Source organism: Dendropsophus ebraccatus, chromosome 6 (genome assembly GCF_027789765.1).
Source record: "Dendropsophus ebraccatus isolate aDenEbr1 chromosome 6, aDenEbr1.pat, whole genome shotgun sequence".
Taxonomy (NCBI): Eukaryota; Metazoa; Chordata; class Amphibia; order Anura; family Hylidae; genus Dendropsophus; species Dendropsophus ebraccatus.
The window spans coordinates 110,818,402-110,835,113 of NC_091459.1; the positions used below are offsets into that span (position 1 = coordinate 110,818,402).

Genomic DNA, 16,712 nt, shown 5'->3' on the forward strand with positions numbered 1-16,712 from the left:
CTGTCTCCTGTGTGTTTAGTGTCTCCCCTGATACCACAGCGATAAACATCAATATGACTGTACGGCTCATGGTTTCAATGCCTTGTAGTCTGTAACGTGTAATTTGTGTATTATGCAATTGTACTGTGAAGCTATAAATGCTGAAGATTGATGCAGTAACCTGACACATTTAGACTTCATAACTTCCTGGTCGCGATAGATCAGATGCCTAGCTACAAATCTCTGATAAACACACAGCCCGGTATATATCTGGCAGATATATACTCTCATTCATTTGCGGCTGGTGTGCCCCATGGCTCTACACGATGGCCTCAGTCGGTGGCAGAAGATTCTGCTGGGAATTCTTTGCTTCCCATTTCTCCCCTTCTACGTGTGTTTCTACTATCTGGGTAAGTCCTTACTACCTCCCCTTTTCAGTTACTCTATATATCAGGTATAATAAAATATCTTAAAAAAAAAAAAATGATATAATGCAGTCACTACAATTTAACGGTTCACACAAATGATGCCAAATAAAAAGTGCCACAGCTTAAAGAGGATGTACCATCAGGAGCCATCACACATGAATCGGATGGCGCCGGCACGGAGCCGCATCATGGAGGGGCGGGGGTTTCCAGTGCTTCACCCCTGTCCCGGTTACCATGAATAGTGCGGCGCCGTACGGGGGAACCGGGCCGCAGTTCAAAAAAAGGACCAATTGCAATTGTACTGTGAAGCTATAAATGTGTGATGCTGTCCGATTGCTGTCCGATTGCTGCCGATGCTGTCCGATTCATGTGTGATTTTAAAGAGAGTGTAACTGATGATGCATCTTTACTTGTGGAATTGATGCTAAAATGTTGCCTCTTTGTTTGTTTTTTCCATTGTATTGTTGTATTCCATTCTATTGTTATTATAAATGAATAAGTAATTGCTTCTTTTCTATTAAATAAAACTTTTGAGAAGATTTCTAGTGTTATGTCAGAAAGGGAGGTATGGGATAACAAACTGACTGCAAGGGGTCTGACCGCATGGACCCTCCCTGATCCCAAATATGGGGATGTAATCGCCCAGTAGTGAATTAGGTGCTCACCATGCATTCATTCTCTATGGGGTCATTGAATGTGTTCCATGCTTGGAAGCGTTCAGCTGGTCCAGGCAGGTCTCCAGCGATTATCTTGTTGTCCCCTATCCTATGCATAGGGAATACCATGCCCAGATGAAAAAAAAAAACCTTTAAATGGATTATCCAGGATTAAAAAAACATAGCTGATTTCTACCAAAAACAGCACACCACTGAAGTGTCTGGAGCTACAGTAAGCTGTAATACCACACACAACCTAAAGTCAAAAGTGGAGCTGTTTGTTTGTTTTCTTTTTCAGTCTTGGATATCCACTTTAAGGCACACATGGATGTGCTCTCATCCCAATTTACCAGAAAAAAAGTTTATACGGGATAAACTTCACTGACACTGGCCGTCCTGTCATGGCCGGGTAACAGAACGGCGAGTGTCATTCGTAGTGCAAGCCCGGCCTAAATGAGGATAAAATATGCACATTCGGCTTTACTGCACATGCCTGGAAAACAGGAACCTGTACTGACTTTAGACCCTCCTTGACACATCAATCATGTCTCAGTGGATGTGACCTCATTGGGGTCTCTGTGACTATTGAGATGATTAACTCTGTTCAGATGATTCATTTTAGATAATTGAACTGTTTATATTAATGATCAGACAACATAACTAAAGAAATGCCAGAATGTCTAATGAAGAGACCAATAACATGGTGATAGTAGTTTAGGCGTTTGGATATGAAAATCAACATGACAGGTCCAGTATGGGTATTTCCAGATGTTTATAGTTTTGCACTTCTGCCTGAACTTAAATGACTCTATCCAAGTCTACACAGTAAAGTTGCACTGATATGCAGGATATTGCCTTTTGTCTGCAATCTAGAGACTAGTATGAAAATATTTTTAAAAAACAAATCCATTTAGGGTCATCCCATTTCAAAGGAAATGTGTCAGCTATTTTTTTTTAACGTCTTAAAAACGTACACTGACACACCTTCTTTAATTTATTCTTTTGTTGTAAATGCTTTTATTCTTTTATGCTTCACCACAACTGCATGGAGTATATGTCATATGGCCTCAGACTACAGAGTCCTGAGTCTACTTGGGTCTGAGAGATAACTCTGTGACTTGGATAATGTGATTATGGTGAGCCCCCGGAAGGTGTTGTAGCGGTGAGACGGCCGGTCACTTGCTAGATGGAAGTGTGACACCACTACTGTGGTGGATGACTGAGATACAGCCAGACCTTAAGGTTCTGTCCCCTGGGATAGTGTAGTCACGGACGATATAGTCACAGGTGCCCAGTGCGGTGTAATGACCCTCCTGAATAGTAGGACCCACCACCGCCACAGAAAAGGGAGATGTCCCAAGGTTGCAGTGTATAGGCTGTGCAGGTGATAGTGAATAATCACAGACTCTGTGGATAATGTTGACTTGCTTTACTTTTGGCAAATGTGCAACAGGTGATACAGATGAGCTTGGATATACACTTGATAGAGTTCCAATAAATACTTGAACATAGAACCACCAGATCTGTGTCATAAGTGCTGAGTAGGATGTAGTAGTGTTGGTAGAGTTGTACTGAGGTAGCGTAGTAGAGAGGAGGGTGCCGTGAGAGTCTCAACCCAAGTAGTAATGTGCTCTGCTGGGATGTTGGCATATATAGAATACTTTTAGAAGAAGAAGAAGAATGAGAAAAACCTGTGCCTGTGTATTGACCTTTCTATAGTCTTCACACCACCTTATGCCCACTAGCCTTGGCTGAACCATACTAATGGGTGACACAAGTCCCAAACCTTGTTACCTGGGATGAGCAGAGTGCTGAGGGTTTCCTGGCTGACCCTAGTGGGACACCACATGATGATATTCATGCCTTCTCAAGATTATAGAGGAGGCAGAACAAGTCTGTAAGTAGAGAATGTACTACTTCCTGTGTGTATGTGAGAAGTACTGCTGTAACTTTTATGGTCTCAAGGTGCTGGGCATACGGTTCATGCTGTAGGCTACACAGCCAAAGGAGACCAAACCAGTGTGTGAAGCCATCAGAGTCAACGATCAAGGCCACAGGATAAAAGCAATAGTTAATACTCCAGTTACAATGACAAATTAGCTTAGACATATATTATAGATGTGCCTTGGAGATCTGGAAACTGTGAAGGCCTGACATTGTGTCGACTACAAGTCTAAGAAGACTCGGATGGAGTTTGTGTTATTGCAACACCTCCTGAAACTGGATTTACTGGTCGTGTGCTTTTTGGCAGCTGAAATTAATTGGCGTCAAGCAATATAGACTATTGACTATTGCAGTCTCCAGGCAGTATAGACATCTCCCTCAGATACCAGGAAGTGACAGGGAAGATATATACAGATCCATATATTTGTGTATAGCGTTGCTATGGTATATTTGCTTGTCTTAGCCTTTAGCAGTACAATACAGCTGTCCTCAAATCCTCTGTAGTCGTAATAATTAATAACTTCTCATCATCACTCACAACAACACCACCCTTCATGGTCTGCCCACTCCGATTCCCATTGTGCGGCCACTTCTAGGTTTGGAGATGTGACGTAGCAGACCGCTCAGCCAATCAGTTCAAGGTTTTCTTAAAGTTTTATGTCACATAGGGGGAGATTTATCAAACTGGTGTAAAGTAGAACTGGCTCAGTTGCCCCTAGCAACCAATCAGATTCCATCTTTCATTTTTCAAAGAGACTGTGAGGAATGAAAAGTGGAATCTGATTGGTTGCTAGGGGCAACTGAGCCAGTTTTACTTTACACCATGTTTGATAAATCTCCCCCATAGTCTTAAAAATTATTAATTTCTCTAGGACAAAAGAAGAACAATGAAGATATTCAGCAGGAAGAGGGTGAGTGAGCATTTATTACTGTCTGATTCCAAGAGGCTCCTAAAGTGAATGTGTGGAGGCCCACAAAGAGTTTAGTTTCACAGAAGAGTCTTTCTTGACTATTCCCCCTCCTGTCTTGCCAAAATTAATTATGGTGGCAAATAATTAGATTATTATTTGCATCTGTAATTAATACAAGACGGTCGAAAAAAAGACCTAGTAGGAGCATAGCCTAATACTGATAGTAGCTGGGATACAGGTATCAGGACACTGCATAGATACTCATTGGTTATTTCTTTAGGTCCCAGCACAGATGGCACAAATACTATTCACGTTTTCACTATAAAACCTAAAAACAAAGGTAAGAAATATATATTTTTTTATATAACATAATATTTTAATCTTCAAGATGTTATATAACACATATTTCGAATGATTACAAGATAACCTTCTTATAACATGTAACTCTTTATTTTATGTTTTTGTTTTTGTTTTTTACATTTTTGGTTGGCATGGACAGCATGGATATGTATATATTTGTGACACTTTTTTTCAGACGCTGATCACATGAGCAGGGAGGGGGGGTTAGTTCTGAAGATACAGCGGCAGCCAATGCTACATTTCTAACTTCTGTTTAAGAGAAGGAGCTGACATGTTCTTTTAACACATATTTATTGTTTCAAGCATGAAAAACCTCAACTGTGTCGCTTGTGGACAATTGTGGAGTATTATCCTATGATTATAGCGTATGAATGAAGACTGGGAGTTTGGAAAGACAGTGGTTGCACCATGTTTGTATTCTAGGGTGTTGATGATCCTGTACATTCTTTGTATTGTCTTTAGTTCACGTTGAGGAAGAAAAAGTAAAAGGAGAAGAAGAAAAAGCAATAAAAGAAAGTCCAAATTTCAGTAAGAGAATAATTAGAATAATTATATCCTTTTTTTTTCTCCATTAACAACAATAACTCATTATGCTTAATTCTTTTCTTGTACTTAATGGAGTAGCTTTTTCCTTTTGAACACATGTTGCCTAGGGGTAAAAATGGACCATTACCAGTAGTGGATTATAATAGGTCCATCCCGGGGCCCTGAGCTCCTGGGGGGGCCCATGGCCACCCAAACAGCCTTATACTTTTGGTGGTGTATTATCTCCAGGCTACAGTTCTGCCATGATTTACATAAAAATCCCATCTTTTTACTGCAATTTTGCACATATCAGGGCAAAGCTGCAGTCAGGAGACAATGCAGTAACATTAGAGAACATACTGAAGGACCTTATCATGTGACAATGATGTCACCACAGGTCCTTTACAGGCTGCATTATGGAGGAAAAAGACTAAAGCTGGTGCCGCCATAGTTACGGTGGGTTGGGTTGCCCAAGCTTGGTGAACAGCCCGGGGCCCCTGGTAAAGTTAATCCGCCCCTGACCATTACCTATACAGTTAGAGATGAGCTAATCTATTAGTAGATTAAGCCAGAATCCTCAGATTTGCAGGACTCTTGAGCAGGACTCAGAAGTAGGTGAGCGGATTTTGCCCTGCCATGACTGGAAGTAGCGGGGCACTTGTCCAGGACAGTTGGGAGTCTATTCTCCATGTCATGTGGTCATGTGACATATGCTAGTGCTGCAGGTGCTGACTGTAACTAGGGCTTACTCTCTTGGATATCTCCAAATCTGCAGCAAATCCTGCATCCTTAGGTCCCATTCACACATTAGTAACCCTGTCTGTAATTACGGACCCACAGCCACAGACAGGATTAAGAATGTGTTTCCGTAACTGTCCCTATTTGCAAGGATCCACTGTCATATAGGTGACACAAGAAAATGTACCCGCCGCTGCCCAGGTTTAAAGTGTCGATGTGTTAATTAGATTCGTTCCAAGGGTGCCCAGGAGGCAAGTTTATGCCCGTGGTTTTTTTTTTGTTTAAGAGGAAATCACCAGGAGCCTTATATACCACTATATACCTGAGAGTTCTGCACTGTTTATGTAAATTGTAGCTTATGCACATAAGAAATAAACTAAAAACTTTAAACATCCTAAATACCTAAAAGCCAAACTGAGATGTCATGTGATCAAACTGTATACAGCCTGGTTATCTACAATATTGGCAGTGTTATATACAGAGTCTGGGTATCTACAACATTGGCAGTGTTATATACAGAGCCTGGTTATATACAACATTGGCAGTGTTATATACAGCCTGGTTAATTTGTTGTGGCATGGATTATGGCCCCCAAAATGATCTATAATGCCTACAGCTGTGTGTATGGGGCCATATGAACTGCATGTGTGAAAAGGGCCATTCATCTGGATATAACAATTTTTAGGATTCAACTTGCACCACATGATAGAATAATATGCATGTTTGGGTTTATTATACAATAAGAAACCAGACACTTTCTGGCCAAGAGGGACAGAGGGACTTGGCTCAAAAGTAGAGACTGTCCCTCCAAAAGAGGGACACTTGGGAGGTGTATATATATAAGTGCCCAGGGTTTACGGTCACTTGGGCACTTGTCACGGTAACCCAGAGTGGTATGGGACCTGCACCTTTGAGCGGGCAAAAAAGCAACATATGACATACAATAGTTAACCCTTGGAAGACTTCTTTAGCTGTGCAAAGAATAAGTTACATACAAACAAGGTAGTGACACCTAGTGGGAAAAACACCAACTGCAGTGGATACCTCATCCCACTTGTGAGAACCGAGGGAGTTACCTTACTCAGGTGCAATAAGACTTTGGAGCCCATACCAGGTCTCTACCTACAGTATATACCAAAAACTTATGAGAGGGTTGTACAACAATGATGCTATTTAGACAGCATCATGAAAGTATATGACTTAGAGCTATATGACACAGTCCTACCCATGTCGTATACTAGCAATGATCACAAGATCGTTTTTGCAGCACTTTTCTTCTGTCAATTATGGGACACACGTAACTAGAGATGAGCAAGCGAACCTCGAGCATGCTCCAGTCGATCCGAACCCGAACGTTCGGCATTTGATTAGCGGTGGCTGCTGAAGTTGGATCAAGCCCTAAGGCTATGTGGAAAACATGGATGTATCCATCCATGGCTGTATCCATGTTTTCCAGATTTATCCAAGTTCAGCAGCCACCACTAATCAAATGCCGAACGTTCGGGTTCGGATCAACTTGAACCCGAACCCGGTTTGCTCATCTCTACACGTAAGCTATTACATAGGGCCAACAAACAGCGATTTCTAAACTTGTGCTTCTTTGTTTGTGGTCGCTGGAGCTGGAACTTCATTTCTAGACTTTAGTTTTACGTCATTTTCAGTTTTCATTTGTTGCTGGTAACAACATATCTTTCATCTACCGCAGAATATCCTTGGGACAAATCAAATCTGAAATCTTTACAGATAGATTTAAGGGTGTTTGAAGAACTGGATGAATATGCTGCAAAGGTAATGATTGCCTGCATTCTATATATGTTATACCGGGGTGTGTATAGTGGAACGTGGCCCCCATAGCAAAGACTATAATGGGGTCCCTCTGGTACATGTTTGCTCCCCCCTCCCCTGCATGGTCGATGGCTCAGCCACATATAACATCCAAATGTATTATAAAATGTCTCATTGTGTCTAAATGTCTGTTTTGTGAGTGATAACTCCTTTATCGTCACTATGTAGGTGCTGGATTATTAGGCAATCGGCCATTCACGTAAAAGTAAATAAAAATGATGAGAAAAGATAAAGATGTCTGGAAGTTATGAGGCTCTAAGATGCTTTACTCTATAGTGTGAGATGGCTGAAACCAGTAATGTGTTCAGAAAAAAAAGCTTTATATTGTTTTTATACCATGTAATGGATGTAGCTGATGGCAGGTTGAGTGTAATAATATGGCAGTCTAGGATTTCACACTGATGTGTTTGTGGTGTGTGCTCGACTGGTCACCTGTTGAGTTGTTGCGGGTGATGCCACTTCTATGGTGGTTGGTCAGTGGAATATAGCTCAGGCAGACGGTAGTTTGTCGTGACGCCAGTCCTGACTCAGTACACAAGTATGGAGGCACACCTGCTTTTAGTTTTTGAGGCTGGCTATAGCCTTTCCCCAATGGTCGGTGACCTGTCGTGTTGTGATGTGTCCCTTGGAAGCTTATCACGGTGGTCTGGAGTGGTCCACCATCCACAGAAATGGGAAATGACCCAAGGACGATGTAGCTGCTCTGTAGCTGCTAGTGCAATAACCACGTAGCCCCAGTAAATTAAATAAACTTGATCTTTTACTGACGAATGCGTTGGCATAGAAATAGACAATACTTAAGACTTGACTGGATTAGCTCTGAACTGTACAGGTAGTGAACGTAGAGTAGCAGTGCTGACTTGGTTGCATGCTGAGAAGAATAGAGTAAGCTGATAATAGTGGAGAAGAGTAGGTTGTGAGAAGTCAGAGTAGTGGAGAGGAGTAGGTCTTGAGAGTCCCAACCCAATTTAGTACTGTGCTCTGCCGGAACTTTAGAAGGATACTTGAGAATACTTGAGAGTAGTAGAAGAATACTTCAGCCTGTGTTTTGACCTTTGTCACTGTAACCATCTGTTGTCCTACAGTGTTGGGTGACCCGTCCTACTAGAGTTACACAAGCCCCAATCCTAGTTACCTGAGTTGAGCGAAGTGTCCGAGGGTATCCTGGTGTCTCCTGCATTGCGAGATAGAGTACAAAGGCTCTTGGCTGCTTTGCTCTATCTGGATCAGTCCCTTTAGCTGGTAGGATACTGTCCTGCACTTTTAGAGATGTTCATGGCGTGGGTTAGGGTGATCCCTTACTTGTCCTCTCTGTTAGTGTTTAGCACTGCATTAGAGGTAGAAGTGTTGCTTCAAGAAGAAAAGTCTCTGTGTTTCCCATGCGTCTACTACCACACTCCAGACTAGATTACACTGGACTGGGTAGGGGACCTGGCAGAGCCAGGGCCCAGCTGGACTGCAGCAGGGACGGTCTTGTTTTGCGTCCTCTCTCTACAGAAACTTGTCTAAGACTGACTTAGTGCGTGACTACACTTCCTCTCCCCATGTGACAACTCCCTACAGTTTGTGTAACAGCTCCTGTGAGTGGTGGAGAAGAGAGTGCAAAGAGAAAGAAGAATAGAGATAGGTAGAAGAAAAGAGCAGTTCTCTTTGGTGGTGCAGATCCTAAACTTAACATTAACCCTTGATTCAATACGTACAGGAATACACATAATGCTGACATAGTGGCAAAACTTATACATGACTTCATTACCACTCTACTTTGATTTACAGGCTTTTGCAAGGGTGTTCAGACTAGCAACACCCGTGGTGGGACACTGAGCGTTCAGCTTCTGACCCTAGTTTGTGTTGGAGATGACCACATGGCTCTGTGGTATACATGTAGCTTTACGACCGAATGCTTGGCTACATGAAATTATTCATTCTGTAGAAACAACTTCCATCCAAATATATCGATATTTCAGCTACAGAAACTTCTGCTGCATGTAAATATAACTGTCAGGAGCCGGCCTTCAATGCGGCTCCCAGTGGCGCTGCAACGAACGGCCAGTGTCCCACAGGTGCAGACGGCGTCCCTCTCTACCGGTTCGGCCTGTTGCTAGGGGAGCACTGTTATAGGTGTCCTTTGTTCTTGCTACGGCCTGGGCTTCATCGCTCCACCGATTAGCACAGGTGTTCAGTGTAATGTTATGCTGACTGGCATCAGACACCGCCAGTCAGCTCGGCGTATTGTTGGGGGCTAGAGTTTCTGCCCCAATCACACTTGGGCCTGGGACTCCAGTCCCCATAGATCTACCACCCCTTTCGTGTTGCCTGCGATAGAGACTCTTAATGGTGCGTTTACACAGAGATATTTAACTGACAGATTTTTTAAGCCAAAGCTAGGAATAGATTTTAAAAGAGGAGAGATTCCAGTCTTTCCTTTATGACCTGTTCCCTGTTTATAGTCTGTTCCTGACTTTGGCTTCAAAGATCTGTCAGATAAATCTCTCTGTGTAAATGCACCATTAGAGTGTGACTAAGCTAGAGTTGTATCCTGATTTTGTATTCCCTGGTTTCCTTATTTTTGCCTTCACTTTTGACTATTCTTCCCGACTTCTGATTTTGTACTGCTACGATTGATAGTTACCAACCCGGCTTGCTTACCTTGAGACTATTGTGTTTGTTTGTTTGTTCTGTCTTCATGTCTGTGTTTCATCAATCGAGGTCAGGGACTGTCGCCCAGTTACCTGCTGTCACCTAGGGCAGATGTTGGTAAGTAGGCAGGAACAGCGGGGCTGGTGTCAGTGCAGGGCTTCACCTGTTTTGTGTCTTAGAGTCCCAGCCTGAAAATAACCTAACTCATCAGTTTCCATTCTTATATATGCATATATTCTATCCTTAACATTTTTTTTTAAATATTAGTTGCCGTCTACAGGATCCTTGAGTCATTTAACAAAGCAGCTAATACATGATGTTCATACAGATTTGGGAAAAGTTCGAGCTATCTGGATATGGATATGTCATCATATAGGTAAACAGATAATGATCCAAAAACCTGGTGACCGAAATATATTTGAGCACTGGATTCTTTCCAGTGGAAATTGCTAGTCACTGACCAGTTCACAGGTCGAGGAGAATTACCATTAGAAATCAGGATTAGAAAGGAAGTATCATACAGTATGCTGGTTGGCACTCTTATGGTTGTCTTTACTGGGGAGTGATCTACCTTTGTTTGCAAGGTACAAACTGACTCTAATAAGGGGGCATTTTGGCCGTGTTAGTTTCATACTGCCCAAACCACAGGCAGCAGGAATCACTTTATCATACGAGAATAGGGAATATTGGATTGCTAATCTTGGTTCGGGCAGCATGAAACTAGTGACAAGTTCCCATTAAAGGAATTTTCATATTAAAAATATTTACTGAATAGCGGACTGGGTCCCTTATCCAGTGGTTGTACCCCCAGTAAAAAATTATGTATTGGTTATTGTAGTCATAAATTTATTCAGTGTAAAAAGGTGGTACTTTGTTGGCTGTTAATGTTATGAGGAGAACCTTACATCATAGAATGGTAATTTGTATTATAGGGCTTTCATGACAACAGTTAGTACAATTAATAGAATACCCTGGTAATGTTATAACCTTCCCACTAAAAATATTGGGTATCAATTATTTTTTCTTAGAATATGACCTTATGGCCTTACAAAATTCAGCATTGAGATCAACTGATCCTGAAGAAATCCTTAGAAGTGGCAAAGGTGTCTGCGCTGGATACTCAAATTTGTTTGAAGAGATGTGCAGGTGAAATACTAAATGCCGTAGTGAAAATGGTTTACATATCTCTATGATCCAATGCATTACGTCTCCTGTAGTAAAGGAAAAATATATAGTTTAATATAAACCCATTATGAATAAAACACTATGAGATTGATTTTAAAGTCTGGCGAAGATTTTTACTGAAGTATTGTATTACCCCCCAAAAGTTATACAAATCACCAATATACACTTACTACGGGAAATAAACATAAAGTGCTTTTTTCCTTGCACTTACTACTGCATCAAGGCTTCACTTCCTGGATAACATGGTGATCTCACTTCCTGGATAACATGGTGATGTCTCTTCCTGGATAACATGGTGATGTCACTTCCTGGAAAACACGGTGATGTAACTTCCTGGATAACATGGTGATGTCATGCCCCGACTCCCAGAGCTGTGCGGGCTGTGACTGCTGGAGAGGATGATGGCAGGGGGACACTGAGGGACACAGGGCACTGGAGGGACACTTAGCCTCTCTCATCCTCTCCAGCAGCCACAGCCCGCACAGCTCTGGGAGTCGGGTCGTGACATCACCATGTTATCCAGGAAGTGACATTACCATGTTATCCAGGAAGTGACATTACCATGTTATCCAGGAAGTGAAGCCTTGATGCAGTAGTAAGTGCAGGGAAAAAAAAGCACTTTATGTGCATTTTCCGTAATAAGTGTGAATTGGTGATTTGTATAACTTTTGGGGGGCAATACAATACTTTAATAAAATAATTTCGCCAAACTTCTCCTTTAACTATTGAGTATTAGCTGTAGCTAAAAAGATTACATACAACTCAGTGTAGACTCTGGATTAGAGCTGTGTTTAGCTCGATTAATCTTGTAGCACAAAAAAACTCACATTGTATTTGTATTTCTCCAACTCTTCCTCTCTGGCTCTACTTTTTCAGCTCAAAGCACATGGTATAAACAGTGCCACTTCATGTAATCTGTCTTGCTCAGTCTGTTACTAGAGACAAAGTTCCTCTGGTAACAGGGAGTGGACAGCATTTTGTGGAAAATTATGATACCCAGTGGCCGAGATTTTTTACCTGTTTTTCTGTCAGAGCTGATAGAGAAATCCTGAGTCCTAATTCTCCCACCCACACAACACAGTTGAAAGTTCTCCCTGTATGCAACCTCATACAAGGAAAGCTGCCAATCAGCATCATACAGGCAGGGGAAGCTGGACTCACAGGTTTTCCCTATCCCTGACAATATTTCATGTGAAAATGCTGAATCAAATCAATGGGAAATTCCCACCCCAAGGGTAGCTTCAACCCTCTATACCCTATGCTGCTCAGGCATAGTAGATCTTTAAGAATATTGATTATTATTATTATTATTATTATTATTATTATTATTATTATTATTCTGTGCATCAATTGGTACAAGACTTTGGATTATATATCTTAAGCAGTGCTTGAGAAGTGCATGACTGTCATTGATGAATCTCATGTTCTGGGTTTAAGTTTTCCTCTAACATGGAGGCATCTTTTGCAACTCATAGGCAGTTGTGACACAAATGTAGGCATGTTATATGTACAATATGATGTAAACATACATGTTGTGTAGCCGCGCAGGTGTACAATGTGTAACAGTCAACGGCTATGGCAAGGGAGCAAACTACAAAGTGGGACAGAAAATACCTCAAGACTCCAATCATGCTTGGAACATGGTTTACCTGGAAGGGAGATGGCATCTACTCGACAGTACTTGGGGAGCTGGTCATACTGGTACCAATCTAAACAAGTTCACATTTAAGTGAGTATTTTTTTTTTAAACAATGTATAAAAACAAAAGGATCAGGCATGCCCAAGTGTATTTATCCATACACACATTGCTTCTACCTGTTTCATACAGTATAGGCCATGTTCACATTACGTAAGAGACCGGCTGTCCCGTGACCCGTGAACGGCCGGTCACTGCAGTTGATAATCTTTCTGGCCGCAGTGTTCTGATGCGGGTGCATCAGCGCGCGCCCGCATCAGAACTCTCATAGCACACAATGAAGCAAGCGGCCGGAGCTGTTCGCTTCATTATGTGAACTGACATGTCAGTTCTTTGCGGTGCCGCATGGGATCCCGGGCGGAGCATATATAATGTGTATAAGCTCTGGCCGGGATCCCATAGAAGAATAGGCAGTGTTCCTTGGCATCGGCAACAATGGCCGTACTTTTACACTGTGTAAACATAGCCTACATTGCGATATGCCACACCACCTTTCAAAAAGCAGTACAAATAAATCCAACCTTTTGTAATAAAAAGTCTTAACACCGAGTACAAACACATTAAAGGGGCTCTGTCTTCCCTCTGCGGGAGTGCTGCTGAAGTCCATGTGTCCTGTTCGGCAGAAACCTCCGTTCCGGAAGGGAGGCCAGTAGCTGGTGTAGTCGTCAAGTTGTCAAGTGTAATCGACACAAGAAACCCACCACCAATATATAGTGCTTGGTGGTGGGTTTCATGTGTTGATTACGCTTGACAAAGGAGGGCTTGTCCTCGTAAATGTAGCATGACTACGCCAGCTACTGGCATCTCGTCCAAAAGGGAGGTCTCTGCCGAATAGGACACACGGACTTCAGCAGCGCACCCGCAGAGCATAAGGACGGAGTCCCTTTAATGTGTTTGCACTCGTGGGTGTCAAGACTTTTTATCACAAAAGATTGGATTTATACGTACTGCTTTTCGAAATTTACTTAAAGAATTTAAGAAGAATATTGAAGACGTATGGCCGTGTCAGTGGGTTTATTGGTAATATTTTTACTGTATCAGAATACCAAAGTGGTAGATCTCTATTGTTTAGTGAATAGAAAATAGTAATGAATGTACATCAGGCAGTAACATACACCAAAACTAATCTTTTGCTTAAACGTCATTATGCTGTAATGAAGTTCTGCTATTCTCTGCTCTACAGGTACAATGAGTATTATTTTTTGACCCACCCCGCTCTTTTCATTGGAGACCACTATCCAGATGAGACAAAACACCAATTACTGGAGCCAAAGATGTCGCGAGAACAATTTGAACAATTTGTGTTTCTTAAAGGAGATTTCTATAACTATGGCCTTTTATCAGTTCAGCCAGAAACGGGAATAATAAAGACAGGTTAGTAAAGCGTGGTTAGGACTAGGGATGGTCCAAACCTGCCGAGGTTCAGGTTCGTACGAACCCGGACTCTCGGCAATGATACCCGCTGTCTTCCACCTTTGTGGAGAGGGTGGATAAAGCGGGAGGACCGCCTGGAAAACTGGGATACAGCCTATGGCTGTGGCTGTATCCCGGTTTTCCACGCGGTCCTCCGGCTGTATCCACCCTCTCCACGGAGGTTTAAGACGGCGGGAATCATTGCCGAGAGTCCGGGTTTGTACGAACCCGAACCTCGGCAGGTTCGGACCAGGTTCTTGGGGGTGCGAGAAAATAATAAACAAGTAAACTTACCCCTCCTCATGCACCGCTTCTGGGTCCCATTGATGGCAGCTTCTGCTGGACACCAGGTACATCACGTACCCGGCTCTTCCCGCTGTAATGTCTTGGCTGAGCGGGCAATAACTCAGCCGGGGACATGACGTTGACAGCCGGCTGCTGTCAACGGGACCTGAGAGCGGCACTATGGGGCACAAGGATAGGTAAGTTTATTTTGTTTATTATTTTCCGCACCCCCTGCCTGTCTGCATTTTTTCAGTTTCGTGGGACTTCTCCTTTGAGGATTCTTCTGTATCCCTTTAATGTCTTAAAATGCATTGATAACATTCAGACGACTAATTTGTACAAAGCCTGTCCAGAAATATATGGCGCTTCTATAACTTCCATAATAACAGTATTTGCAGATGTATACTATATATGTTTCTATATGGAAGCTGTAATATACACCTATGTGCATGAGCTCTTGTCTTCTCAGTGTCAGCGCTGCTACTTTGGATGCAGATTTTCCTCCACAATGATAAATTCTCTAATACTAATACTAAGAACACATCTCATTGTCTTTTCATTTTTTTTAATCCAGAAAAGGGAAAAGTTTCTATTACTATTAAAAGTGGTCAAAATACGGAATTCAGCTTTAATGTCAATGGAGCAAAGAATGGAATAATGAAGCTGTTAAAATGTGGAATGGAGCTTGACGTTTACCTTCAGAAGCCTGGAGAATATGAGCTGGATATATACGCCAAAAGACCAAAGTCTGCAAATACATTTTATTGGGTTCTTAGCTATAAAATACTTTGCCAAGCAGTAGGGACCACCATGAAAATCCCCAAATGTCTGTACAATCCTGTTGGTCCAAGCTGGGTGACTGAAGAGGCCGGACTTGTGGAACCATCACACCCCGAACCAGTCATTTATACAGAGGATGGATTCTGTGCCGTCAGCTTTAAAACAACCAGGACCTTAAACTTTTTAGGTAGTTTACACTCTGATGAGGTACAAATGACATCAGATATGGAGCACCAACATGTCTTCCTATTCCAAACAGAGGAAAAGGCAGAAATGAAGGTCCAACTTCCACGCTCAGGGACATATGTTCTGCAGATTTATATTAAAGAGGAGGACAGTACAAGTTCTTCATATAACTACCTATGTAACTATCTCATCATTTGTACCAACCCTTCTGTAAAGTGGCCCGTTTTCCCTTTGACATATAGTTCATGGAAAAAAAACTTTGATCTAATCCATCCTCTAGAAGGAGTTCTTCCAAAGGACAGCAAAGTCTCCTTCAAGCTTCAGATTCCTGGTGTGACAGAAGTACGTGTTGAAGGGGAAACCACAGTGCTCCTAACACTGACTGATGGTGGTTACTGGGAAGGGAGCTGCAGTACAGTTGGTAGGAAAGAACTTATTGTCATGATCCCATTAAATACACCGAATAGTTGGGAACATGTCCTTAAATATGAAGTCAGTAAGTAAGCGCAATGCATGGCTAAGCTTCCAACAACTAAATATAAAGTTACGTTTATTTTTATGCCATTATTTTAGATGAAATGTATATGTTGGTTTGTTTGTTTTTCCTAAATTGTAATAAAGATTTTTCTAACAAATGCACTTACATATAGTCAGAGATGTATGTACTGCTAGCGCCCCCTATAGTCTCTAGGAACACAGGTTCAGCCTTGTTTGGCAGTTTCCTCCATGTTATTTAGTGACAAAAAAATTTGATTTTCCTGTTCAAATAAAGAACATTGTATCCAAACGAGAGGGATGGCAATTATCCCGAGGCTCAGGGAATGGGGAAGAGGAGATAACAAACACAAAGCTCTTTCCAGGAGGCAAAACTCAGGCACCACGTGATCTCTTATTGCCCCTTCTCTTCTATGCATGTCTGCACATACAATAGATAACCAAACTAATTCTTATTCAGGATAGCTTAACACGTACCGGATTCGCAGCGGATTTCACGCTGCAAGTTTGTACCGAAATCCGATGCAAATCCATGTAGTATGAAGTTGAATGGGGTTACATACCCGCAGCGGAATTTTGATTCTGTGTGTACAGTATGTGAAGAAGATTCTGCTGCGGATATGTAACCCCATTCAACTTCACACTTCAT

At 42.1% G+C, this 16,712-nt stretch overlaps 1 protein-coding gene across 1 annotated transcript; it reads left to right on the forward strand.

The window, feature by feature from the left end:
- Window positions 1–226: 226 nt before the first annotated feature.
- On the forward strand, window positions 227–16,191 carry LOC138795930 (kyphoscoliosis peptidase-like). The gene is made up of 10 exons (XM_069975679.1): window positions 227–389; window positions 3,880–3,918; window positions 4,199–4,258; window positions 4,741–4,806; window positions 7,247–7,329; window positions 10,291–10,399; window positions 11,052–11,169; window positions 12,749–12,937; window positions 14,088–14,278; window positions 15,177–16,191. The coding sequence occupies exons 1-10, from the start codon at window positions 293–295 to the stop codon at window positions 16,070–16,072; spliced, it is 1,848 nt and encodes a 615-aa protein (XP_069831780.1). The 5' UTR covers window positions 227–292; the 3' UTR covers window positions 16,073–16,191.
- Window positions 16,192–16,712: the final 521 nt, after the last annotated feature.

Excerpts from the sequence above, each read along its gene's own strand:
- LOC138795930 (XM_069975679.1), top strand. The coding sequence starts at position 293 with ATGGCTCTACACGATGGCCTCAGTCGGTGGCAGAAGATTCTGCTGGGA. Across the intron at positions 4,259-4,740 it reads TATAAAACCTAAAAACAAAG|TTCACGTTGAGGAAGAAAAA; the intron begins GTAAGAAATATA and ends TATTGTCTTTAG. Across the intron at positions 7,330-10,290 it reads TGGATGAATATGCTGCAAAG|TTGCCGTCTACAGGATCCTT; the intron begins GTAATGATTGCC and ends TTTAAATATTAG.